Consider the following 27,321-nt stretch of genomic DNA (forward strand, 5'->3'; position numbering starts at 1 on the left):
CCGCCTCAGTCCGCCGCCGCCTCCGGGCCCGGCCCCGCCGCAGGTAACGGCACCGGGAGGGGGGGGCGGGAGGGGTTCGCCGTTCCCCGGAGCTCCTCAGCGGGCGGGGCCGGCACCGGGCGGGCCCCCAGCGGGGCGGGGCGGGCACACCCCGGCGGAGCGGGGCGGCAGGAGCCGGCCGGCGGCCCCCACGCAGGACCCGGTGGGTGCGGGTTCGGGACGGGAGGGGTCCCGGTGTCCCCGGGGGACGGGGACGGTGTCGCCGCCCCGACACGCGCCGGGTCCGTGCCCTCCGCTGCCCTCCCGCCCCGCGGCAGCGTCTCCGGGCTCGGCTCTGCCGGGACCAACCGGGGCCGGGGCGCGGCCGGGCCCGGTGCTGACCCCACCGGGGTGGGGGGGGAGGTGGGGGGTAGGGGACCGCCGCCGCCCGGTGCTCCGTTCCGCTTTGTACCCCCGCTCTTTGTCTCCCCTCCCTCCCCGTTCCCCCCCTAGCCTCACGGACCCCCCCCCCACCCCGGTGTCCCGGAGCGCCCCCCGGCCCCCCCCGCGCCCCGCCGAGCCCTCTCGGCCCGGGCAGGCCCCGCTCGGGCCCCCCCTCACAGCCCGGGTTGGGCCTGGGGGCTCCCCGGGCAGGGGCCGTGTGCTGGCGGGCTGGGAGCAGCCCCTTCCCCTCCCGGCTCGCAGGGGTGTCGTGTTATTAATTGGTATAATGAGCAGGAAGCCAAAACGGGAGAAATCGAAGAGAAAACGGCAGAGACGTGAGGAGCAGCCGCTGCCCGGGCAGCGCAGATCCCAGGCTTGCCGGTGCTTTTGGAGGAGCCGCCTCTGAGCTCGTGGGGGCACAGCAGCGGATCTGAGCCTGGCCGTAACTTGGCTACAGCCGGGGAAGTTCGTGGCGGCCGCTTTTCCGAGCCTTTGTTGGGTGTGCGGAGTACCTGGCTCTGTGATGCATGGGGAAAAGAGAAATCTTTGCAATTAGTTTGTCAGGCTGTCTGTCAAACAGGGCTCCTGGGATTCTTTAGCCGCTATTTGGGCGTTTAGAGTTATCAGGCCATGGCTACAGGGCATTGTAAATAAAAAGCCATTAAAATGTTAGCTGCTGCGCTTAAGTAATAGGAAACGATGGTTAATCTCGGGACACGGGGACATGTGGCGCAAATAATTTCCTAGCGCTAAAGCGTATGTTGCAGTTTGACTTGGAGTGCTGGAGTGGAAAGCTTTTTGTTTGCTTTTTTTATGCCTAAGCAGGTGTGGCTGGGAGCAGCCAGCAGGCTCCAATGATCGTATTTCATTTCCCTTTTTATCTCTGAGTCACAACTCGCGGTATTTAGTCTGCTGTCCCTTTTTTTACCTTCTCAGCTGAGATGCATCTGAGCAAAACCCGCTCCACTGAAGTGACTGGAATCCGAGTACCGCGAGCGCCAGGATCTCAGCCTGCACTGGTGACTGCTGTTACTTTTCCCTTTGCTCCGCGCTCTGCGCGCCACGCGGCTGCACCTGCAGGTCAGAAATGAAAGACTTTGTGGTGACCTACATAATTCTCCCCGTGAAACGGGATGACTTCAGAATGGCTCCCCGCAGTAAACTTTTTTTCCTTCATTTGGCTAGGTCATCTTAAATAGCGCTAGCTAATAGCTAGCAGTTTTGAAAGCATTTCTTTTCCTAATGTAGAGGTGTTCCAATACAAAGGGAAGGTCGCTGCAACTGCTCTCTTGTATACGTAGAGGAGTGCAGATCAAGCGAGTGCCCAGCTGAGGGGCGTGCACAAAGCCCTGAAGAAGGCTGGCGAGCCGCTGAGCCCTGATTCCCAGCTCTTCTGCTGCGGGTTGCCAGAAATGCAAACTTAGCATTTGTTCTTCCCAACACGAGGAGGAAGCAGCAACTTCTGCGGGTTTTGAGACCTCTGCTGTGCAGCGAATCCGTATTCCTTTAGTGTGCGAAATTAAATGCAAGTTACTGAGAGAAAAAAGGGGGGAGGGGGAAACGCCTTCTGTGCTTTTCTTTTTTATGGTGTTTCAAGCTCAAATTTGGTGCTGATTTTGACAGCTCTCATTTCTTCTTTGTGTCCAGACATGCTGCAGGTCTCATGTTTCACTTCAAGAGTCCTGTAGTTTGGCTTATTTTGATTGCAGATTTATTAAACTCTTGCAAAGAAAACCTGCCCTTGGAGCCACGAGCTCTGCCGCCAGACACAGTGTCCGGCATCGTGCCTTGCAGGCTGCAGCCCTCCCCAGAGCACAGCCTGTCGTATGCCCCCCCTCGGCAAAGCTTTTTGTGAGAGGAGCCTTGTGGCTTCGCTCCAGTGTCCGTGCGCCCTGCGCAGACCGTGAGTAATGCGCTGGAGCCTGTGTCAGCCCGGGCAGGAGCTGTGCGCTGCCCTCCTTTCCCAGAGACAGGAATCTTGTGCAACCGGAGGCAGCAACATTTGGTCCGGCAGCGTCTGCCAAGGTGAGGGTGCGATCTGCCAAGCCAAACAGGATTTTGTTGTTTATGAGAAGGGGAAGGGCATTTCCAAGCGAGGCGAGAAGCCAGCATTACTTGAGATGCTGCTGGCTGGAACTGGTCAGGCACTTGCGAAGAGGGCACCGGGGTGACTTCAGGAGCTGGCTGCCCGGCGCGTTTCTGAGATCTCGTGTAGCTGAGAAGTGCTGGCACCGACTGGGAGAGCAGCCAGGGGCTGTGAGAACAGACTTGCTAGCTGTAGCAAAGATTTTAGCGACAACAGTTGATGTGTGGGAGAAGAAAATGTGTATGCGCTTAATAAATATTGGCACTGAGCACGAGCTTATCAGCTAATTCAGTGCTTCAGCTTCTGGAGAACTGGGTTGGCTCTGCCACATTGAAAAGAATCCCTTCAGATCAGGGATAAATAGAAAATTAATATGAAAAGTATGTTTTTAACAGTGTGAATTGCTGACTTAGCTGTAGGACAGAGTCCCTGCCTGCCTCCCGAGCCGTACAAGAGGCAGTGGCAGCACCTGCTTCTCACAACCCAGGCCCCCTGGACCCTGCAGGCAGGCGCTGTCCCACACGGGAGAGGGCCCAGCATGGAGCAAACCCTGCAGAGAAGGTGGGGTTGGTACTTGCTGCTTTGTGGTGCGTGAACTCAGGGAAAGGAGAGGCAGATTCACAGGCTGCGTTTCAGAGAGTTGGGGGGTTGCGCAAGGAGACTAGATGACCCTCAGAGGTACAGTCCATCAGCTCGTCCTAGCTAGGACCGGCTGCCTGAGTAGTTCCTTGTGGCTATCTGCTTCTGAACCCTGTCTTTGAAACCCCCAGCAATGTAAATGGTTTCTTCAGGTTGCTCCATCCAGGTCTCCCTGCTGTGAGAAAGACTGTGGCGAGGACTATTCAGTTTAGTCAAGTTGCCTTACTACCTCTCCTCTCCTCCATAGACAGCTCTTCCCTCCTTTGGCACTGACAATTCAGGTGGATGAAGATTTTTAATGCATTTCCCTTTGATCTTCCCTTGTCAGTCTCTCTCCATGCCCCAGACTGCTCCTGTCACTCTTCTGAAACTGCCCAGTGACTTGCATATGTTATCCTTTAGCGCTGGGACCAAAGCTAGACAGAATTCCCTAGCCTGTGGCAATGGTGGAAAGATTAATTCGAGTCATGCCGATGGAATTCTGTATCCCAGGAAGTTTGGCTGTTTGTTTGCAGCATCACAGTGGGCTTCTGCTTGTTCTCTGATGGATAGCTCTTCTGCAGGGAAGGCAAATGTAACACGTTTGATTTCCGTGTTGGCAAGATGCCGTACTATGGACATCCTGGCTTTTTTCCTCTTCCCAGCCTGCTTGCTTGTGTGTGTGCGTACCTGCAGCGCCTTCCACCTGCGCATCAGGGCAGTGCTGAAGCAACAACAGGTGTTCTGCAGGATCAAAGTGATATTTACCTTCAAATTCCTCCTGCTTTCCAGGGAGCAGCTTTTGATCTTTACCTGTTGCTTTGTTCTTTCTATACGAGGTAAAAGCTAATTAAATGTTGCCTCTCTTGGCAGAGAAGCTCTTTACTTCTTCCTGCATTCCTGAGAGCCCCTGGAGGGCTGCGGCAGGACATCATACAAGCTCTTGTTTCGTGCCTGCATCTCCATCTGCTGTCCTTAGCAGGAAAAGCTCACTTGTGTTTTCTGAGTAAGCATTCCCTGGTCAACAGCTGCAGCACCTTGATACCACCTTCCCTCCTTGCTTACGCAGGTTTTGCCTTTTTAGAGTTCAGATGGAATTGCTGGCGTAGCTAAAGGTCTGGGTATTCGGGCTGGTTTCAGCTTTGACGGCAGGGGGGCATAGCTGGGCAGGCTGCGCTGCCTGTAAAACATGACAAGAACTCAGTGTTGTAACCTCCTCAGGTGCGTGGGCAGTGCAGGGACCCGATGCCGTGCAGGTTGCTCCACATCACTGCTTCAGACTCCCTCGGCGGTGGTGAAATGGTGTGTTGTAACGTGGTGGTAGGAAGGAGGAATTGCAGCAGGGTTTACTGGTTGTATTCTTGCAGGGTGCAATAAGAGGAAAGGGGACTCGTTCTGTAGCTAATAACTTTCTCCAAGATATGACCTACAGCATGGAACATTACTGTAGTTTTTGATGATCTGGACAAGAATGAGCATATGGTTCCCTCTGCGTTTGTTTCTCAGGGCTGAGACATGAAAATACACGTTGTATTTGGTGCTGGAAGGAAACGGTGTGTAGGACTTGCCAAGTAAATCTCTTCTCCTGAACACATGATGAAGGTACAGGGGTACAGGGTTGAGGCTTCTCCATCAAGTTCCAGTGAATACTGAAAAGCAGAAACTGCTTATGCTGTGGTTCAACCTGACAAATCCAGCAAGTGCCAGATAAACCAGAACCTTGTCCTTTCATGAAGGCTCTGTCAGCTACTCAGCAGTCTCGTTTGCTATCTTATGCACAAAACCCAATCCGAACAGGAACTGCTGTTTTCCTCCCCTGCAGCTTTCACCCTGCTTTTTGGGAAGTGCTGGCTTCTGTTTGCTCTCCCTGCCTCCTCCCTTCCTCGTTTATCCGCAGATACTGTTAAAACCGGGTTTAAGGAAATCACAGCTATTCAGTGTTAAACTGAGCTTGCCGTACACCCCTAAATATTTCCTGCACACAATGCCCCTGACAGAACAAGTCTGAGCCTGTCTGCTTCTCTTTTTCTTTCCGGCTGCCCCTTGTGTGCTCCGCGGACCGTGGCGTGGCGTCCTGAGGAACGCGCAGCGCTGATCTCCGCGTGCCGCAGCTGTGTGCAGCGCCTGCTAGGTCAGGCCGGCCCGTTCACTAGTGAGTGAGGCCGTGCAAATCCAAAGGAGCAGGAGGAGACGTTTCTTCTCCTCGTGTACTTCTGGCAGAACAGAAGCCGCAGTGCTGCCTGCGCTGTGCTCCCCAGCTAGGGCTGGGAGCAGGAGGCAGAGCCTGCTCTGCTTCGCCTTGTGTTGGGCTACCTGCGGCGCTGCTTTGTGCGAGACCCACCTGCCCTTCCTCCACATCAAGTCGTCTTCCTCATTGATCTGCTAAATAGTTTGTGGCTTGAGTGATCCCTCGGGATTCACTGCAGAGCTCCTCGTCTGCCCCCATGAAGAGCATTTCTCATTGGTGTACTAAGCTTACTGGGTGGTTAGCTGGGGGTTGTATGCTACAGACAGCAAAAGTTACTACTGATAGATGAAATATTTGCCTCGAGTTGGCATGCTCGGTTACTGGAGTCTGCCCACTCTGTTGAACACAGCTTTTTCAGAGATAAGTGGCAAGAGAGCCCTTTTAAACCATCAGCACTCAAAAAAACAAAACAAAACAAAATCCTCCAAAACCCCCAGCAGGATTTTGCTAAAAATCAGTAAGCCCTAGATGAACATGTTTTGATGAATGTTCACTTGGAGATCACTGGTTACTGTGCTGAGGATGAAGCAGCAGCCCCACGTTGAGTGTTCTTGTGGCTGTGCAGTAGTTATTCTGTGCTGAAGGAATCCTCTAGGGTGTACTCTGATTCTCTTTGACATGCCCAGGACAGTGATACATGGGGCAGCTCTGCACCTCGGAGCTATTCCCTTAATGGGCAATTTTCAGTGACAAGCATTATTTTTCTGTTTCTTCCCCGCAGTAACTATTAAAATGTGTTCTGTTGTTGTTTTGTGTTGTTGTTTTTTTTTTTCCTCCTTCACAGCCAAGAAAAACATCCCAGATTCTGTACTTTAGCATCTTTAGAATACAGAGGTGATGTTAGACTTGGATGCTCTGGATCTCTCTTGCTTGAGTTGTAGAAATGACGCAGCAGTCGACGGGAGACTTCTTCCTTGTCAGACAGCGGTGGGCATGTGCTGTGCCATCCTTGTATTTGTTCTAAAACTATTCTTCCCTCCTTCTTGACAGATCTTCTGAACTGGGCTCCTGATTAAAGCTGACAGATAATGGAAACATTTCCTTGGCAATGTCTCTGGGGCGACTCCTCCGACGTGCCTCTTCTAAAGCTTCTGACCTCCTGACCCTGAATCCTGGTGGCAGCAGCAGTTCATCTTCCATACTTGACGGGGAGATTATCTACTCCAAGAACAATGTCTGCGTCCATCCACCTGAGCTGCTGCAAGGCATCGGGGAGCACCATCCAGGTGATGGCGAGTTGCGGACGCTGCCCGCTCGCCCTTTTTTTCTCTCTCCTGGGGAGTTTCTACATCTCGGGCCCTAAAGAATGAAGGGGTGCTGGCGGGGCACGGGGCAAGGCAGTCTTATGGGGGACTGAGGAAAGCCATCCACAGGCTGATCTGTCAGCTCTCTTTTTAATAGGAAAATTGATGATATTCCTCCTTTCTCTTCTGTGCTAGCGTGGATTTACCTGTTTTAATACCTCCTTATGTGTTGCCAGAAGAGGAACAGTTGTCATTTGAGGGCAGTAACTTCTGTTGCTCTTTCAGATATGTGTATGGGTCAGGGAAGCCAGGTATCATCTTGCAACTGTCATTGCTGGAGCAGCCTCAACACCCATTGGCAAAGGGGAAATAAAACCTGATTGTGGCTGCGTGCACGGGAGTAAATGAAGATGAATACCGCCCCTGTCCCTTTCTTTCCTTCTGTTACTCTGCTCTTTCATGTTCTCATCAAAGAGAGCCGTGGCTACTGGCTTAACTTCACAAAACTAATTATTCCGTGAACATTGACCCACGCTTCCCCCTTCCTGCATGACTCCTTTCTGTTGGCTTTCCATGAGAATTGTAGCCCTTTGGCTATACGAAGGTAAATATTCTTGAGAAAGAAATGTTTAGCTGGCACTTGACATTGTTTAACTAACAAACAGTAAAGGCTTTTCATGTGGCAACATATTGCAGAATTTACTCTTGATTAGTAATCCGTCCAGGAAGTTGAAAGAATTGTATGTGATTTCTACATTCACTTAGGCCAGAGGGACTTCAGACTATTCAAAAGCCATATGCAGGCTTGAAGTTCTTTGTAAATACTGAATGATGTTGAGAACTCCACAATTCATTTAGCAAAAGCCTCTCCTGGTAAATAAAAGGGGTTGTTTTGCCCCTCTGTAATGGTGGTGAAGTGGTGGAGAGCAAATTTCTGGCTTACGCAGTTTCCTTGGCATAAACGTGCATTCTAACAGATCGCTGCTTTGCTCTCTTGAAGGCTATTTGTGCTTGTACATGGAGAAGGATGAGCTGCTCGGCACCACGCTTATCCTTGCCTGGGTCCCAAACTCCCGCATTCAGAGGCAGGATGAAGAAGCGCTGCGCTACATCACTCCCGAGAGCTCCCCTGTCCGGAAAGCTCCCCGCAAGCGTGGTCGCCACACTCAGGGTTTCAGCATTGTCCAGCAGGCTTCTCCCACTGAGCAGAAAGGGGCAGTGATCCTGAAAGAAGACATCTTGACTGCATCGCAGCTCGTAAAAGATGGGGCTTACATCAGTTCCCCTTCTTCGGAAGGGGAGAAGCTGTCCCAGTGCTGCCCGGCCGCAGACGGCGCCCGCTGCTCCCCGCAGCCTGCCCACAGTGACTCAGGAATCCTCTCGACAATCAGTTCTCAGGACGAGCAGAACAGGTCGGAGCTGTCGGTGGAGGGGACGGAGGAAGGTCTGGACTGCAGGCCGGAGCTGGGGGAGGATGAGGGCTCCTTGGAGCTGTCTGCTGATGATGTGAGCAGGGACAGTACTTTTGACTCTGATTCTGATGCCTTCTCTTCCCCGTTCTGCCTCTCTCCCATTAGTGAAGCCCTTGGGAAAAGCAGTAGTTCTGTGTTTCTGGATAACGAAAGCAGGTGAGTTCATCCTTTTCTCCAGTTTCTGGGTGAATAGCTGGGGTGCTGGTTGCTGAGCTTGGGGATGCTGGAGGAAATGGAGAAGTTTGACACTGGCATCGAGCTGAATGCGGTGTCTGGCTTCAGACTTGCTTTAATTCCTCCTCTGCCACGACACCTGTGTTAATTTACAGGAAATTGCTTGTCAGCCCCTCCTGCTTCTGCTCGGTGAACCTTTGCCTTCTCCGTCACGCAGGGCTGTGCACGTGTGGGTCTTTCAGATGAACCGTCTTGAGCCCTGGCAGCAGCATTACTAAATTAGAACGGCCCTTTGTTGGTCTAATTGGCTCTGCTGAGGAGATGTACTAGTTGCTTCTTGTGGAGAGCCACATCAAAGCGTCTGTTTGACTTCCTGCGAGCCTCGGGTATCTGTAAGGCACTGTGGTGACACCAAGCCTGCATGCGTTAGCTTGTTGTGCTGGTGCTCACAACAAGGTCCCACTTAAGACAGAAATATCAATTCTAACATGATCAACCTGGGTATTTTAGGCAACGCTGGGATAGCAACGTATCAACGCTTCTCAATGCTATCTGCAGTAGACTCCACGTAGGGGACAGGGCATCTTGGCAGGGCAGGAGTTCGTCGTGATGCACCGATGTGCGTACTGCTTATTACTGTACTGAGCCGCAGTGGTTCTGGCTTTCTGGTCAGTGGTCTCTGGCGCCTATCGCTCGGATCCATCTTGGAGAGGGCACGTGTGTTTGTGAAGCACGCTGATCTTAAGGGCTGATAAGGATGTAGCTGAACTTTGAAGCTACACCTGAAAGTAGGAAAAACAAGTTCTCCTCTGTGTGTGTCAGCAACGTCGTCTGCACTGAGACTTGACACAGGAAGAGGCTTTGCCTCTATTCTACAGGCTAATCTCAAAGCCAGGGGGTGCCAGTCAGAGCAAGGCTTGTGAAGGAGGTGTGGTAACCGATTTACCTCTTTCTGGAGATTTAAAAATACTTAAGTGGAGTCGATCTCAGAAATCTTACCAGCTTTGTGTTTGGTGCTTAAAATGGGCTGCAAGCCTGCGGGGTTTTTGGGGTGGGCAGCGGTTTGAGCAGCACTGCCCTGTCCCGTCCCATCTCACCGCAGCTCTCCCTGGCTGCGGAACGGCATCGCAAGCAGCTGCGGCCTGCTCACGAGGGGCGTCTGGTTCCCAAATTGTGTTGAGCATCGTCAATTTGAAAGCATCCCTTTTAGCTTGCAAAGTATGGTGTCGGTCTCTTTTCTTAAAAAAAACAAACTGTGGATAGGATTGTTATCAGACTTCGGGAACACTAGACAAATGTTATGAAACATACCTTGAAAACTTTGAATGCTTAAATATCTTTTCTGTTAACCAGCTTTCTGTTCTTCCGTTCTTTGTGTACTGATTGACTCAGGGAAATACATTTCGCAGTTTCACTGCTGTTGGCTCCTAGGTGTGTTTTCTGATTCAAATTTTATTCTAGCTCTGGGCTGCTCTTGGGTGGTTGAACCTTTAGTTGCGTGTGCTTTTGGAGGACATTGTGCCGGCTTTGGTTTTAAAAACAGAAAGCCCTAAAACCCATTGCCACCAACACCTCAGTTTGTTTAAGAAACATTTTTTTCCTTGAAGCAGCACTGGCACTGAGCATGTTTGACCTGCTTCTGCCACTGTAAAAAAAAAAAAGTGGACTCCTTTAAGTATTCCAGTCTGAGCTTTTGTAAGTGATCATCAGTCAGGATACTGTTGTGAATTAAGCTCCTATTTCTTTCTCTTTTTGGTGATAATATCTGTGTTCTTAGTCATATGCTCACTGCCAAGAAGCGTGTTGCAAGGTGATCGTGATACTGACCTATGGTATAAAGGATAGTTGACTTTTTTTTGTAAATAAAATACAATTAAAATGCTTCTGTGAACGCTTCAGAGTTCCAGCAATCGGCTTCCTAAAGGAGGGCTGTTCCTCCCTCTCGCCGTGTGTGGGAGGGAGGCTGTGGCCTCCTCTGCGGCCGGGTCCATCCCACGCTGGGCAGGGGATCCTTATCCCCACCGTAGTGGCTGGAAGGAGGGCTAGCGAGGGATGTGCTTGGAATCCTTCCCCAGCTGCTGAAGACCAGGAGATTGAGCTCCTCTCCGGAGATCCCACGCACGTCGTCCAAGGCCCGTGACCCTGAGGGCGCGCGGCGTTGTTGGCCGAGGAGCGCTGCGGTTTCGCCGTTTGGCAACGCGGATGCCCCGAGCTGCTGGCAGCGGCAGGGAGGGAAGGAAATGCAGCCTGCTGCATCTCCTGCGCCTCGCGCTGCGTGCGTGCAGCCCTTCCCCGCTGCCTTCCCAGCCCGGCTCGGGCGAGCCCTCTGCCGGCTCTGCCCGGCTGCTGCTGGCGGCCGCAGCGCTGCAGTGGCTGCCTTCGAAATGCACTGCTGTTGGTCGCGGGAGGCTGCTCTTCCTCTTCCATTCATCTATTTATTTATTTATTTTAAAACTCCCCTGGCACCAGCCTAGGAGCCGGCTACAGTGGATGTGGCACTCCTAATTTGCAGCAGATTAATAAAACAGACCTTTCATTGTCTGGGGCTTCAGCCTTGAAAGGCTTTTGTCCGGTGTGTCTATTTCTTGTGCCAATTCGACCTTCCCTATAGAGCCCCGTGCATGATATCTGTGCATCCGTGTGCTGCTTGCAAACTGTTTGAGTCGGATTTTGTGTAGAATACTCTGCAAAAATCTTGTCAAAAAGCATGCTCTGATTTCCTGCGTTCATCCCAGCTTTTTAGGGGGCCGGGGCCGCTGTTTCAGAAGTCACTACCAGCTTGGAAACAGCTTCCTTGTTTCTTAAGGGTGTTTTTTTTCTGCTGGCAGCTTCCCATCTGAGGCAGAATTGGAGTGTGAACAAAGTTTGTGCTGCTGGCAGCTTGTTTCAGCTCCTCTCCCTCCCTACCCCCCGGTCACTGCCCCCTCCCTCCGAAGAGGAACGACTGTTTCTGGTTATTTCCCTCTGCTTTGGGGAGTTGTTAGGATGAGAACTCTGCTTTTCTCTGTGATCCTTTCAAAAGCTGAGGCAACACATTGCACGGGTGTTTCTGTTCAGCCATCCTTTCCGTGCGGTTAGATGCGGTCAGGAATGGAAAAAGGTGACACTGGGGAAGAATCAGGATGTGCGTTTAGGCTTGGATCAGCTGAGATCAAGATGGGCGATGGGCAACTTGCGTGGCTCAGCTGCGTGCCCAGACCTCTGTGTGGCCAGGAGCCACGAGTCCATCCATCCGCCTGAACCTGCCTCGGGGGTGGCCCGGCGGCAGGAGGGAGCTTCAGGAAGGTGCCGGTGTGTGCAGGGCAGGGACGGCGAGGGAGGAGGGGGGCACAGGCTTGGAAGCGTTCGGGCTGCACAATGAGTCAGTCATGTTAAGTCAACAACTCGCTTTTTCGAACATAAGGAAATAAAAACATATCCATTGTTAATTTTTTTTTTCTCTTTGCTTCCCAGTTTGAAAGGCTGCCAGGGCTCCCACGCAGCGATCAATGCTTTCCCTCCACTTACACAGTTCCTAAGGCTAAGAGCTAAGGGAATGTCGCATCACCAGCCTGTACATTCTTGCTTCTCTGCGTAGATGAGCCTGGCATTTCTGGACCGTGCACTCTTCTCGTGGAACGGTGCCTTTGCTCTCTTGGGTTTTGTGTCCTCGTCAGTTCCAGCACCGTGGATCCTGCGGGCAGGTAGCTAACACGGGAAATGGCCGCGTTGGTAGCGGCTTTGCACTGGCTGCATTTGTGTAGGAAAGGGGAGATACTGGAAGTAAAATTTTCTTTCTCTTTCGTTTCTCCCTTATCACTGTTATTTGTTGCTATGCTGCCTGTCAGGAAACGTTTGCCGTGATCTGAAGGGTGCTAATTGAGGACAACGGGACTCCATACCCAGCTTAGGTTTGTTGCTGCCCTGCTAAATTACTCGGCGTCCATTTCCCCATCAGTAAAGTGAAATTAAAAGCCTTTTGTTACATCCTGGTGACCAAATAGCATCTGACACCTATACAGTGTCTTTCAACCAGTACTTCTGAAGTCATTTTAACTGGCCGTGACATCAGATCTATAACAATCGGCTGCTGAGGCACTTAGTGCTCTGTAAGTGATGGTTTCCATTTTTTGTGACCGCTGGTTAACAGGAGCTTTCCCTAGCAGTGGGTGGTAGAGCTGCAAAAGGCTGTTCACTGCAGCAGCAAACCACATACGCTGTTTCCTGACTAGCACCATACAAAAATGCTGAAGAGGCCAAACGCTGGCAGCGGTGTGCTTCGCTGACCAGAGGCTGGGCCGTCAGTCTGTGGTCAGGGCCTGGGCCGAGGAGCCCGGCGGGGGAGCTGAACGAGCCCACGGCTGGACCTGCTCCAGCAGAGCCACGGTGATGGAGCGGCCGCCAGCCCCTGGTTCATGGCTCTTGCTGCAAGAAACGAGCAGAAGTAAAGAGCACCGTGAGCAGCGTGGTCACGGGTAGCAGTAGGCCCATCCCTGATTCGAGGAGCAAATGTCTTTCATAAGAAGGGGATCGTTTTAGCAGCTAGTAGCAAAAGTAATGAAACCTCTTCATAACGGAGCTACACTGTGGCACAGTTCTCATGCTTCTAAGCCGACACGAGTTCACGTGAACAACTATTATAGAGAGTTTAGGCAAAGCACACGCCACAAGAAGAAAGTCCTTTGGCGCACTTGATGCAATTTTTGCAGATGTGTTGCACATCCTGTCGTTCAGCCTCTTCCCAGGGAGCTAATCAATAAATTACCTTCTCAGGAGGGAGCGGAGGCGCAGAGCCGTGGAGGGTGGCAGCAGTCGCAGGAGCGGGTGGTGACAGAGCGGGCGGTGTTGCATCATGTTGTTTTGGCAGCTCACCTTTGTGCTTTTCAGACCTCTGCAGAATAAACGGGAGGTAGCATTACAGGGGAAATGAGCTGAAATTAGCGTGAGCTGGCAGGAGCTCTGCAGTCATCAAGAGGCTGGGAATTCATCGCTGTTGTAACAGAGGTGATTATGTTCTTAGGACCAGGGGAATTGGTCACTGGCTTCAAAACCTCCTGTAGCGCCGTGCAGCACCTTGTGTCATGCTGTCTTACTTCTGATGACTTCAGCCTCAGGGATGAGCAAGGGGAGTGCCATGCTGCCCCTCATTCAGGCCCTGGGTTAGGGTGATGTAACGCTGAAGCACCTCATTCCATTCGTACCCAAACCCCTGCCCAGCAAGAATATCCCCAAATCCCTCTTCCCTTCATCTTTGGGGCAGGCTCAAGCTCCGTGCAGGGGAGGACTTTTGGGTGGCCTGTGCTGAGCCAGGCTGCAGGAGGAGAGCCTGCCTTGGCTGTTTGCTGTCAGCGCGCCGTGCAATCCATTCAAGTTGTTACCGGCTGCAGAGCTGAGGAGGTTGGACAGATCCAAGAGATTGCGGAGGCATACGGCTCTATCTTGCTTTATATAAATATTTGAACAGCAAGAACATTAATTATAGCAGGTTTGTTTTTTTTTTTTTCCTCCGTTGGTTTGCTGCCAGCTTTCTGTGGAAGAAAATAGTGACAGCTAACTGGAGATCTAGAATTACAGCTAGAGGGATTGTGCAGCTATTTATTTCGGATTTTAATTGAGGAACGAGAGCCGCCCAGGCTGAAGACGGAGGTTCCCCCACTCGCCGCTGTGGAGGGGCTGCGGCAGGCAGGGGAAGAAAGGGGCGGCTTTGCCCCGAAGGCTTCGGCGGCTGCGGGGCTCTGGCACGGGGCAGGCAGGGGCCGAGACCCCGGGGGCTGGGGGCCGGGGGGCGCCTCGGGGCTGCCTCCGCGGGCCGGGCTGGGAGCTACGAGGCCGCCAGGGGGCGGGCTGCGATCGGCCGCGGGGCCGGGGCCTGAGGGCTCGGGGCCGGGGCCTGGCTCGGGGCCTGGGGGCTGCCGGAGCCACCGAGCTGGAGGCAGGGGCAGAGCCGAGAGCGGCGGCTGCTCGCTCGGGGAGGCACCGCGACCCAGCGCCTTTTCCTAGGATATTCCTGCATTTCTTCTGTTCTTTATTTATGTTATCGCAACGCCCAGAAATCCTGACTGAGAGCGGAGATAAATTGTGCTGGCAGGTCTCCACAGCTTTGTGAGGGAAGAATTGCTTTAACTGGATCAAAATAAAGAGCATGTCCCCTCCAAAAGTACAACAACAGTATATGCAAATAAATCTGCATAGTCTCTGTCTTCTTGGCTCGGTCCTTGCAATTATAACAGCATTAAGCATTTACAATAACTCTGAAACATGCTTTTAGCCAGCTCTCCTTTTTCCTCTCCCTTTTCTGCTACTTGAAGAAAGCTTTCCCCTTGGGAAATCCTCATTGTATTGTGGAAACAGTGAAATTCTCTCTGGGTGGTGTCGGCTGTGCTCACACTGGGTCAGCGGCAGCGCGGAGTCCGGGGAGCTGGTTAACTTTGTCAGTAGAAAGTTTCCCCCCGAAATTCCCAATTCATTGCTTAAAGCCAAGCATACAAGAACAAAGGTAATCTTCAGGGCTTTCAAGGGACCGAGGTTTTGAAGGCTTGATTGTAATTAGCATAATTAGTGTTGAATTTTATTTTTGCATGGATAGAACTGAAAGAGAAAAGCAAAATAATCCATTGATTTTAAATATAAAATAAACACTGGTAAGAAAGGTCCCCTTTACTCGACTGGAATAGGCTGAAAAGCAAACATTCTTTTGGGGGCTTTGCTGAGAAATCACTTTTTCCATCTAAGGAATTTTTTTTAAGTGTTGCATTTTGATTGATTTATTAATGAGCTAAAGCCTAGGCACGAGGTGCCCCTTCTCTGTATGGATTGTAAAAATCTGCCATTCAGCTTTCGGGATATTTTCCTTCCTTAAGGTGAAGGTAACATTTGCATCATTGAGCAGCATATGTTCGGCTCTAAATGATTTGTTGTGTTTGGCTTCTCGGGAGCTGAGTGTATTTTATTCATAAGCATCGAACTGCTAATTCTGCCCCTGCTACCCAGCTGCAACAAAAAGTCACAGAGAAAAACTTGCTCGGGTTTTACCTAAGCAGCCTACACCTGTCCAGAAGTCTGAGCTGTGAAAAAAAGATTGCTTGTCTTTCAGCTGAACGAATGCATATATCGCATTCCAGACTTCGGCTGGATAAAAGATTAAAGCATGCATTAATTCACTACAAACCTCTGATTTTTTTTTCCTTTCCCATTTACATTCAAAATAATTAACTCGAGAATTCTCAGTTTATTTTGTTTTCCTTTCGGTTTAATTTCCAGTTGTTTCGGGGCAACCCTTCGGAGGTGAGCTGGGCTGCTTTAATAATGCCCCCTATTGCTGCCTAAAATTGCCCGGCTTCCCTTCAGGCCCCGGGGACGTGGAGGAAGGGGCCGGGCAGGGCGGGGGGCACAAAGCCCTGGATAGGGGCGCCGTAAGCACGGGGGGCAGGAGCCCTGTAAAACAGCAAATTGTTTTGATCTTTATTTCTCAAGGACAAAGCAATTACGCCTATCAGAAGGCAAAGCTGCATAATCGGGTTTCCTTGGGTCCCTGGTTGCTTTCCGTTAAAATGTTTTATTTTCAGGCTGGCGTTCGCGGAGCTGGTGTTAGTCCAGAGCCCCGGCCGTGGTCGTGAACTTGCTGTTTCAGCCCAAGGTCAGAGGACGGATGCTGCAGCTGCTGCTCTGGCACCGTGTGCGCCGATTAGGTGGCCGCGTGTCTGCAGCTGGAGCCACCGATCTGCTTCGAGCTCCTTCCCCGAACCAGGGCAGCGATGGATCCCGGCGCTTTTAAGATGAAACCAGCTTGTTCTTTGAATATCACTGATAACATTAGCGATGAGTAACTAGCAATAAGACTCTGACTTTTAGAAGTGCTGTTGAATCTGCTTGCTGGTGCTGAGCATGAAAGGATACAATTATTTTTCATAACCTTTTATTTTCCCTTTACGGCAAGCTAAGCAAAGCAAGTTTGTCAGAGGCAGAGTGCTCCTAATTTGGTCTCCAGTGACCTCCGGCGCGGTGATTGGCAGCCGGCTGTCAGGAAGGAACTTGTGCCTGTGAGATAGAAATGAGCAGAACAAATGCCGTAGGACAGCTCCGGTTCCCTCGAGGACACGGGCTAAAAAAGGTGAAAGAAGTGCAATTACAGGAGGTTTTCAGCACAGAAAGTTAATTAGCTACTAAATAGCATTTAGTGCAGTTCAACGTGGGGAAATTTATGTTTTGAAAGCAAACAGATCAATGGAAAGCCTGTGGAACAAGCTTTTGGAAAGTCCATGCTGACATTCACGTACTTTGTACCGTAACGTCCTATACAGTTTTTCCCAGGTTTCCCTAACAAATAGAGCTGGATTTGTTTCCATGGGTTTGCAGATGTATAGATGCACTTCCATACCAGGATGTTTTGACATTTAACTTCAGGGATTCTGGTTGGGCTTGCATCCGGACTCAGTACCTTAATGCCTTTTTTGCTGTTCACTGAGGACAGCATAAATTGGTTCTGTTTGGGGTCTCTGAGGCAGAGGAACTTCAAATTCCAAATATTTTCAGTCAGATGGTGAATTTAACGTAGTTCTTGGCCTAGTTACCGATTCGCACTGATCAGAGGCAAGTAGCTGGTGCGACTGCAGGGTTTTGCTGTCGACTTCAGGCTTTGCGTGGCCGTGCTGCCCTGTGCATGTCCTTCTATCCCTTCTCTGCAGCGTCATGAGCAGAAATATTTCAACAAAATGTTTCATTCTAAATTACCAATCCATTTTCTTTTGCAGTTCTTTCATATATTGCTGAAATCAGCGTGTTTCACAAATCATTATACATGTATAATGTCAAGGACACTCTCTTATTTATCAGAACAATAGGTTTGGGTTCCAGCTACCCAGCACAACCTCACCGGGTACAGTTCCTACACAAAATTTTTAGGCATTTCAGGATAGCTTTGAACTTTTATTGATGGATTATTTATTTGAAGCTATCTGTCATGGGCGGTTAAGGCAGCTGATGCTGCCGTGAGCTGTTTCACCTTGCTGGAAAGAAGAGGAACCTGGAAGGTCAGTGCCTGTGCGGAATAGTGGAGAAACAGAAGCGCTAAGCCCTGGGGAGGAAAAGGGGCATGTAATTCCCATTACATGGACGCTCATACATTATGATGATACTTATTGTCTGTAAACGACACTTCACAAGCCGGCATGCAGGAATAGACGGGGCTGTTAAGAGAAAGCTGTTATTACTGAAGGTGTGCTTCGGTACCGTGGTGGTGGAGAGCCAACTGGTGAGGGATTGGCTCTTGCAAGAGACTCTGGGAGCCGGCTGGTGGACACCGACAGCTTCAACAACAGCCACATCCCTGCCGAGATCTTCAGCCCCTTTCCCTCTTATAATTACATTTGTCACATCTTGTCATAAAATGAGTTATTAGATCTTTGTTGCTGAAATAGCCTTCCCGTGTACTGGGTGCAGGTCTCTGCCCTGGTTCTATAGGAGAAATAATAATTGGTTTCGTGTCTCCTTATGCCATCGGTGCACAGAACGCTCTGACCGAGCAGTAAGTCAGCACGGCCGCTGCTCGCCGACCCGCACAGGGCCGGGCAGGATCCTGCCGCGGCAGGAGGACAGCAGCAGCCACACACGGGCGTTTTCCTTCTTAGGGGCAGCCGAAGCTCCTGGAATGCAGCTGAGGTTGATTGCTGCGGCTGATTGTTGAGAAAATACATCACCGCCGGATCTTGCTCACCGGCAAGCATGAGATGTATTTAGCGACAAGAGAGTAATGGGGCTTGAGCAAGGAGAAAGGTGGAACTGGAACCATGACTATGGCCGTGGGGTCCCTGCCTCAGCTTTTGCTAATCCTCCTTGTAATTTGTTTCCCTGTCCCTTCTGTTCCCGTGGGGCCTTGCACTTGTTCTCCTGTGTTGCTGAGCAGTGCTGCACGCTAGCTGGTGGTCTGCTTTTCCTGGATGCCGCAACCCAAAGTCTCTCTGAAATGCTCCTCCAGCTATTTGCCTTGCTGTGCCAGCTCTTTTACAGGGCACTGGTGTAAATCCCTCATCTGAAAGATATAATAGTCTGGCTTTCATAAATAATAAATTGGAAAATTCTTCCCCTGTGTCTGCACATCTTGTGTGCCTGGATGGAGGACTCCCCAAAAGCCACAAAATTAGCATTGGTCGTACTACTTGTTGCTACCTAGGAACAGAATGATCTCAATATTAAAATTATTTTAAGAATAAGGCCAACAGTTTTGAATATTTTCATTCCTTATTTTTTTCCAATCATTATGTACAGGAAAAAGTGGTTCTACACACAGTGAGTTTTTCCTTAATTCCCACAGTGACTGAATAAGCAAGTATGAGGTGGTGCGTCCATCTATGCTAAATACGGACGGGCATGTCTGCAGATCTCTCCAAAGGGCATGGTGTGCACAGGTGTCTCTTTCAGATTTCGTGGTCTACATCAGTGAAAACACTGGAGTTTCCCTGAGCTGCACACCCAAAGGCACTGTGCTCAGGCTCGCTGGCTTTTCGCAGTCCAGAAGGGGTAAATCCAGGCCCACGTGTTGCTTCAGATGGCTTCTGTGTGTGTCAGTGCCTGCACAAGCTTGTAACTAGTGACTGAATGCGAACTGCAAACATTTGTCTGGAAGAAACATTTCCAGAAAATAAAACGTTGCCAGCACCTTTGTGCCTGGGCTCTGCAGCCTCTGAGCTATGGGTGGCTGGCGGTGCTCCTGAAGCAGGTTTTGGTTGCGCAGCTGGCAATGCCCTCCCCTCTTCAGGAGATGCATGGGTCCCTGGCTCCAAGCGAGCCCGCCCAGCTCGATCCCTAAATACCATTTCTATCCCTAAATACCACTTCTTGGCTGTTCCCTCCCCGCTGGCAGCTCGAGGTGATGCTCTCGAACCGCAGGCGCGCTGCCCGCTGCGGTGAGGGAACTGTGCGAGAGTGGTCCCCCAACTCCTTGTCACACCGACCAGTGCACCTTTGCAAGAGTTTTAGAAAACTGGTTGCCTCTGCTTGGTCTTTAAGCTCGTTTGAGTCATCTCTTCCAGGAAAATCCTGTGTAACCAGCTGTGGCTGTTCCTGAGTGTTGCTTCACAAATACCGGCTGCTTACAGCCAGCTGGCCAGCACGGGTGTCTTGTACCGGGGCTCCTATTGCTTTTGCATGAACAGGAGATACGGAGTGGTTTAGGAGAGTGTTACGGTTTGCAGCTTTAGCTGAAAATAACGCTTGATTTTTCACAAAGGCCGGTACAGTTTTCAAGGAAAAGTTCACAAGTTGTAGGTGATGGCGTATGGCTGCGTGAGACTGGACGTCTCCCAGCCTCTTACCTACAAAATCTGCCATCACTCTTCTTTGAGCAAGCTCCCGTATGTCCCGTGAGCCCCGCTCACACGGCGATACTGCCGTGTCACTTTGCAGACCTCCACCTCAGCATGGCTTGGATGTCATTTTGCTTTGATGCTTTCTGAAAGAACGGAGCGGCAGAACCTCGCGAGCAGGGCAGCGGGGCCGTGCTTTTAGCTGAAAGTGAGACAGACCTCGTCTCATCTACATAATGCTGCAGACCTCGAGAAGGGGGCTTGGGGATTTGTTTCCCATGCGTGTGGGCGCTGAGGTTTCGAGCCTTACGTTTGAACTAGGCTGCTCGCAGGGGCTCGGTTAAAAAATTAACCCACAACTAACTGGGATGTCCGGGGACCTGGCCATTGGAATGCAATGACCTGAACCGTGGGGAGATGCTGCAAATGGGGCTCGTCCCCGTGGAAGAGGCACTGCAGCCAGGCTTGGAAGGCATACTGATGTGGTGTGCTGCAGATGCATGCTGAGTGTGTGATTTTCAGCGTTCAGTGCCTACATTGTTAGATAAGCGGATTAGAAAACATTGCATAAAGTGGCATTGCAGGGGGCTGTCTTTATACCTGCTACTCGCCTTGTTTTGCAAACCCTGATTTCACAGCGGAACCCATTCAGAGCTTGCGCTGAGATTGCTCACATGTATTGGCCTTTTTAAGAATCAAGGGGTCACAGTTTCAGATTCACTTAATTCTCAAAGCACTGATATTTTTCTTTTGGGGTTGGGGCTGGTGGTGGGTGTGTGTTTTTTTTTAATCTAGACTCAGTTTATTCATAAGGATGGGTATCTGGGGTGCTGTGGGCTCCTGGCTTCCTGGAGCACGGATGGATTCCCTTTCCCTGCTTTGTGTTGGGTTAAATTGCTCATGTGTGATTTCCCACTCCGTAACTCCCCAAAGTTGCAAGTTTGCAAATGGAAAGCATTTTTCTGAAGGTCACACTCGTGAATCCAGGCTTGTCGGGCCCATTTGCGGAGGTTCAGGGGAAGCATCTTTGGATCTCACTGGCTTCGGAGAGCGTTTGCCAAATGAGTTCCCCGCTCAGTACCACCACGTGGATGTACCTGCCCCTCCGCGCCCACGCCGAGCGGCTGGGCTGCCTGCTAAGGGCTTGCTGCAGCCGGGGGCAAGCAGCTGCTCCCAGCTTGCCCTCTCACCAGTATTTTCAGGAGGCAGTTTTCACGGTCCCCAGTGCTGCGCACAACAGACCAAAACTAGGATCGTTTGTTGGGACAGTAGGGAGCTGATTTAAATAAAAATAATTTAATCGCTCTCGTAGGCTGTCTGTTATTGATTCCTTAGACCTGCGCTGAATTCTAATTCCAGAGCTCTGCCGGAAGATTTGTAGCTCGTAGCACCTGTGGTTATTGCGTGTAACTGCAGTCTCTGGCTGCGCTTTTCTCCTCCACGCTCTCGTCTGCAGGGACGCGTGTGACAACCGCACGACCTGCTCCACCAGCTCCGCTTCCAGCCTCGACACCAGCGCCCAGTCCCAGGAGAACAACGGGCAGACGCAGAGCGCCAGATGGGATGAACAGCAGAAGGTCTTTGCCCTCGAGCAGATCTGTGGTGTCTTCAGAGTGGACCTGGGGCAGATGAGATCCTTGCGCCTTTTCTTTAGGTAACGTCTTGTTTTTCCCTGCGGTGTTTGTGCGTGCTCTGGAGCAGTGCAGGGCTCAGTGGAGGCGGGTGGCTTCTGCAGTCCTCAAGTCTTTCCCTAGTGGTCGTCTCCAGGAAAGCAAGTGTCAGCCTCCCCCAGGAGAGCCTCTGGGTTACAGTAATGGGGCGTAAAGGATTTTTTTTCCTGAGCAAGGTAAAGGTGCTGACACTTCTCTCAGCTGTCTCACCAAAACACATTTAAAATATCCATTTAAAATGTTTCAACATTTCAAAACATTTTTACTCTCTCTTGTTGCTCTCACTCTTTGCTTCCTTAGAGAGTGCTGTGCACGACCAAGTCCACACATCTCTAGGAGCTGACTTTGGGAACTGGCTTAATGCTGCTGGGACATATTTATTTATTTATTTATTTATTTATTTATTTATTTATTTATTTATTTATTTTGTTCTCTGGGGAAGACAAAATGTAATTCCTTGATGTGGTGGAAGAGTAGAAGTTGCCAGGCGCAAGTGAAGCTCCTTGAGGAAATGAACTTGCAACAGTCCTCTGGTCACTATGGCCACGTCCAGAGCTGTAAAATTATTTCTGCCCCATTTGAAGGGACAACTGTAATTGCTTTCCTGTCTCTGTCATCTAATGTCTCCCCTTCCTGCTGGGCCTCTCCTTGTCCTGGGAAATGAACGCGGGTTGTTCTCCCTGCTTGTTTTGTCCCACAGCGATGAGGCCTGCACCTGTGGACAACTGGTTGTTGCAAGCCGGGAGAGCCAGTACAAGATCTTCCATTTTCACCATGGTGGCCTGGATAAGCTGTCGGAGGTGTTCCAGCAGTGGAAGTACTGCACAGAGACCCATCTCAAGGACCAGGTACGTGGCAAGGTTCCTGGGGCAAAGAGCTTGTTTCACACTCGGGTTTTCAGCCAGCAGAAGGTGTTGGAGAAACGAAGCTGCGAGTTCGCGTCACCAAGTCAGGCAGAAAGTACAACGTGTTGGAGGTTGTTAGGACGCAGCTGCAAGTCAGATGTGAGATCTCTCTGGTACTTGCTTATCCTCCTCCATTCCTGTTCTGCCTGTGGAATATGGGGGAAGATAAGCCAAAAACTCGCTTAGGTAGTTATTTTGCTGGATATGGTAACCAGACAGGTCAGCGTTGTGCTTTTGGCATGTAAGGTGGTTGGGAATCTGCAGTGGTAGGTCTGAAATTCTGTCAGAGTCTTTCATCCATTTTGTGAAGCACAGCACACTGCATTTGAAAATGTTTTGACAAGGCATCTTGCCATATTTTGTTCAATCTACATACAAATGTGATAAGAGCTCTTTAATTATCTGTTTAAGATACTGTATGTGCTTATTAGAAACAGTGATTTTTAAATTTCCATCCTTCCCACAGAGCCCCCTGCTGCTTTTCTTATTATGGTCGCATGGGCTCACTTTTTGCATTGAACAACCTTTGATTTTTAAATTAAATGTCAGCTGCAGTCTTGCAACGGGATCATGAGTGCCCTTAGAGAGCCTGGCAGTGCAGTTCCCTGCTTGCCTAACAGCAATCCCTTTGTATATGGCCAATCATATGTAATTTATTGCAGGCATTCCTGGCAGGGTGAAGTTTTGCTGTAAGCAGCATTAATTCAGTTTCAGGTCAGGGATAAGACTGGGGGAGGAATGGAAACTGTTTTTTTAAAAGATGAAGCTGTTTCGTGGTACTCGGATTTTTAATTATTCTAATCACTCTCGCTATTGTAATGATTGGAATTAAAAAAAAAAAAAAAAAAAAAAAAAAAACTCTCCAAGAACTGCGCCTCAGTGCTTAATCCTACAAGAACCATGCAAAAAGGTTTTCCTGCTCTGAAAATGGCTGGGTTTCATACTCTGCTGCTATCTCTGGCTCTTGCCTGCATGTTTTGTTTTGTTTTGTTTCGTTTTCCCCCATTCAGCAGCTTACTGATGAGAAAACATGCATGCAGTTCTCCATCCGTCGGCCGAAGCTGCCCTCCTCGGAGACCCACCCGGAGGAGAACGCGTACAGGCGTCTGGACGTGTCTGCCTGGCTCAATCACCTGAACGAATCTGGGCAGGTGGAGGAGGAGTACAAGCTGCAGAAGGTGAGAGAGGTGGCTGCGGTTGCTCTTTTGATCTGCTCTCTCCTGCCACCGAGTGTGAGTCCCCAGGTGGAAGCTGCCATCGTTGGCTTTCATGCTGGGGGCAAGCGCTGGGTGTTTGGGAGCGTAAGGACTTGCTCGCCGTGCTTGGCTGGAGGTCTTGCTGGGACCACAGATGGGTCTGCTGCGGGGCAGTGGAGCACCTCTCTGATGGAGGAGGGTGTGCTGGCGGCTTCTGCAGCCCGCTGGAATGAGCAAACCAAAGTGGCAGGTGGTTGGCGTGTCTGCAACAGCAGTGTGGACAAATCGAAGAAAGAAAAATGGAGATTCCTGTATGAAATAATGCAGGGCTTGCAGGGGAGCACTGGGTCCAGGTCCTGAGAGAGGAGTTTGCAGTGAAATGCAGTGTCTCCAAGATTGGGGATTAAGCCGTGACATGAGAACGACACGTTAATCATAGAGCCTCTCCAGGGGGGGTTATTGACATTGAAATGAGCCCGATTTGTGTCTCGTCTGGGAATAGAAGGCCAGCACTTTCCCTCTAAACATGTGCAAATTGCAGGAGCTTGAATCAAGGCGTCACTTGTCAGGAAAGAACTGCAAAGCCACCAAAGCATAGTAGCAGGCAGTTTCTTGTTGCTGTTTTTGGGGAATGTTAAAACTGAACCAGTCATAACTTTTGCTCCTTCTTCCAGGCCATTTTCTTCGGCGGGATTGATATTTCCATCCGTGGGGAGGTGTGGCCCTTCTTGCTGCACTACTACAGCTATGAGTCCACCTCTGAAGAGAGGGAGGCGCTGAGAGTGCAGAAGAGGAAAGAATACTTTGAGATCCAGGAGAAAAGGTAATAGATCAGCTTCAGCCTCTGCTGCTCATCTCTCCTTAGGTCTGAAGCAGAAGGACACCGCAAGTGGCTTACGGAGTCTCTGCCTGGACAGAAGCGATGGGTGCAGGAGGTGTTACCATGCACAGCTGACCTTGTGCGGATCTGGAGCTAATAACACATAGTTCGAGTATTATCTTACCGGGGTTCTTGAAACAGGCTCACCAGGACCACGTAGGGAAGCTTATCTCACACGCAAGACTACAAGCTTAACGTGCTTGGTTTAGCACACCAGAGGTGAAAATGGGAGCACGTATTTCTTTACAGATATATCTGGATGTCAAAATAGGGAAGAAGTTATATCTAATTCAAGGAAGTAATTTCTGCAATAACCGTAGATTGTAAGCTACTTGTGTAAATTTAAGCTGGAGAGAGACAGTCGTAGTATTAATTAGGAGTCGGTCGAAGCAGAGTGGTGAGTTCTGGTGTGCCACCCACAAGGAGCAGCAGAGAGCATTTTCAACTGCTCCTGAAGTGGAGTTTATCACAGAAAGCATGTCGTGTCATCCCATTCATAACTCAAGAAGCTCCTTCTAGTAATCCCTTTGGACAGCAAATGTGCTCTTCTAGGCAGACCCCTTGTCTGTTTTTCAGCTGATGAGAAAGCTCTGCACAAAAATAGTTTTTCTCTTAAAATTGAAGCTGAAATGAGTCTGTTTGTTCCGTGTGGCAATCATATTCCTATTGTGTCAACACACTCCTGTTGCTGTTCAATTTTCAGGCTTTCAATGACTCCAGATGAGCAGAAGGATTTCTGGCGTAAAGTACAGTTCACGGTAGATAAAGATGTTGTGAGGACTGACCGCAGCAACCAGTTCTTTCGAGGGGAGGACAACCCAAATGTGGAAACAATGAGGTGAAGTGTCTGATCCCAGTGTCCCCAGAAGTGTGCCCTACTGAACGTGTAGAAAACTCCCTAATCCCCCCAGCCCAGGCTGCCTCAGTTGCTGCTTTGGGAATGCTGAAGAGCATCATACATAAGGTGGCTGGTACCAAACGGTGCAAAACCACTTTTTACCTGGTACTTTCGCTGCTTCTTTAGCCATTTACTTGTTGATGTGATAACCCTGCTCATATCACCTTGCTTCCATTCATACGTAGGCATATAAAAGGTGTGAGCCTTCTGTGGCTGCGGGGGGTAGTGAGTGCTCTAGTGGGGTCGTGCGCAGTTGCTTTGGTCTGTGGTTCTCCTGGTGGGGTGGAGGACCAGCACACCGGAGTCTGCTTCATGGCTGTGTGACTTGTAAATGTGTGCCTATGAAACTGCTGGATTTGATTGAACAGGATGGCTCGGAGCCTCATGATTTGAAGTGTAGGCATCGTCTCTCCTTCTCCTATCTTTGCTATGCTTCTGGATACAGTTCTTTTAGGGAAAGCAGTTCTGCAGGATGCAAGATGCTGTACAGGTGCTCAAAAAGCCTCCAGGTGTAATTGCAAGATAATCTTTTAGACAGCAGAAGTGATGTGTTACCCTTTTGCACTTGGCCTGACTCAGCCTGTATGGTGGGAGTTGGGGTGGAAGGGACGGGCACACGCTCAACTGTGATGAACCTTCTCCGCATCTCACCTCTCCATTTGCATGTCTTCTCCAGGAGGATCTTGCTGAACTATGCAGTATTTAACCCCACCATTGGATATTCCCAAGGAATGTCTGACCTGGTAGCCCCAATCCTGGCAGAGGTCCTAGATGAGTCGGATACATTCTGGTGCTTTGTGGGATTGATGCAGAACACGATCTTCATCAGCTCACCCCGGGATGAGGATATGGAGAAACAACTGGTGAGGCTGAGTGCTGAGCTCAGTTTAGTCCTTTCTTTAACTTCTCCTTTCCCCAGTCAAATTAGAAGAACACCCCCCAGAAAGCAGTTGTCTGGGCTGTTGGGTTCCAGCATGCAGAATCACACTCCAAGGCTACGAAATACCTGATGGCTAAAATTAATCCCAGGTGACTGAGGCACTCCAGAAGCAGTTAGAGCCAATAAATTGTCAGAGTAAAGTTGCCTTGGCTATGTTGAAGGAAGCTGATTCAAGGAATCTTTTATGATCAAATGTATTTAGGATGGTGTTTTCTTTCTGTTCACTGCTCTCAGGCAGACAGAAGGCTCACTGGTTTGTTTCTTTCCTCCTTTAGGGGCATTTGGTGTGAATGAGGCAGAGCAGTCGAACTCCAGCCCTCTTCATGGGCTTTTATGAAGCCTGTTTTGAAGCCTTTTTTTAATAGATTATTTTAATGATGTCCAAATGAAAAGTGTTATGTATCTGACAGAATTACTTAAAATAAGGTCACCTTGCTCAAAAATGGGAACTTTTTAGTTTAACATTAATGTCAGTAGTTTACTGGTTAAAATCCTGGAAAATGCATTTTACACCTGAACAGTCCTGTCCAGGTCACGGCGGCACAAATTTAAAGAAGTAAACTTGTGGTGGAAACCTCATGGGGCACTGCTGGTGAGGTGCAGTTAGCTAACGTACAGATTTATCTCTGTAATGTGCCTGGAACAGTCAGCCTTTCCAAAATCATTTCCACATTGCTCAGCTTCTGCTGAAATGAAATATTGTAGATAGCTACATCCTTTCTTTTCTCTAGTTTTTAAGGCTCTAGCTTCATGCTGCTTTCCTCAGCCTGACTCGCTCCCCTTCTTTCTTTTCACAATGTAGCTGTCATGGGATTTTCTTTTCACCCTCCCTCCTTCCTTGTGAAATAGCTGCAGTGGCCTGGGAGCTCCAGCCACTAATGACAGACCCAAGTGTGCTCCTGGCTGTGCTGTAATAAGCTGGCTGCGAACAGGCCTGTGTGCAAGCTGGAGCTTTTTGTGAGAAGGGGGAGCCGGGGCCAGCACTGCTGGAGCCCGGCTCTGGCACGCGGTGGGGGGCTCGTGGGGTGGCGAGGGTTCTGCGAGTCCTCGTGCGCGAGGCAGCGGCTGAGCTGAGAGCATCTTTTCCAGATGTACCTGCGAGAGCTGCTGCGGCTCATGCACCCACGCTTCTACCAGCACCTTTCTTCCTTGGGAGAGGATGGCCTGCAGATGCTTTTCTGTCACCGCTGGATCCTCCTCTGTTTTAAACGGGAGTTTCCCGACGCTGAGGCTTTGCGCATGTGGGAGGCGTGCTGGGCTCACTACCAGGTCAGACACTGGGATGGGT

The 27,321-nt window shown here is 50.3% G+C and overlaps 1 protein-coding gene across 6 annotated transcripts in view; it reads left to right on the forward strand.

Annotated features, from left to right (window-relative positions):
* Positions 1 to 9: 9 nt before the first annotated feature.
* The window catches only part of TBC1D16 (TBC1 domain family member 16), a 30,393-nt gene continuing 3,081 nt past the window's right edge, over positions 10 to 27,321 (forward strand). Inside the window, exons 1-11 of one of the 6 annotated variants that reach the window (XM_035342486.1) lie at positions 10 to 43; positions 1,360 to 1,503; positions 6,366 to 6,601; positions 7,620 to 8,247; positions 21,001 to 21,198; positions 21,915 to 22,062; positions 23,130 to 23,297; positions 23,990 to 24,138; positions 24,899 to 25,033; positions 25,770 to 25,956; positions 27,123 to 27,302. In XM_035342486.1, coding sequence (XP_035198377.1) covers positions 6,424 to 6,601; positions 7,620 to 8,247; positions 21,001 to 21,198; positions 21,915 to 22,062; positions 23,130 to 23,297; positions 23,990 to 24,138; positions 24,899 to 25,033; positions 25,770 to 25,956; positions 27,123 to 27,302 — 1,971 coding nt within the window. In that variant the 5' untranslated portion in view covers positions 10 to 43; positions 1,360 to 1,503; positions 6,366 to 6,423. Of the gene's footprint in view, positions 44 to 142; positions 203 to 1,359; positions 1,581 to 6,365; positions 6,602 to 7,619; positions 8,248 to 21,000; positions 21,199 to 21,914; positions 22,063 to 23,129; positions 23,298 to 23,989; positions 24,139 to 24,898; positions 25,034 to 25,769; positions 25,957 to 27,122; positions 27,303 to 27,321 lie in introns of those variants that run through there. The other 5 variants (XM_035342490.1, XM_035342487.1, XM_035342491.1 and 2 more) reach the window with 5 other exon arrangements.

Source organism: Oxyura jamaicensis, chromosome 18 (assembly GCF_011077185.1).
Source record: "Oxyura jamaicensis isolate SHBP4307 breed ruddy duck chromosome 18, BPBGC_Ojam_1.0, whole genome shotgun sequence".
NCBI lineage: Eukaryota > Metazoa > Chordata > Aves > Anseriformes > Anatidae > Oxyura > Oxyura jamaicensis.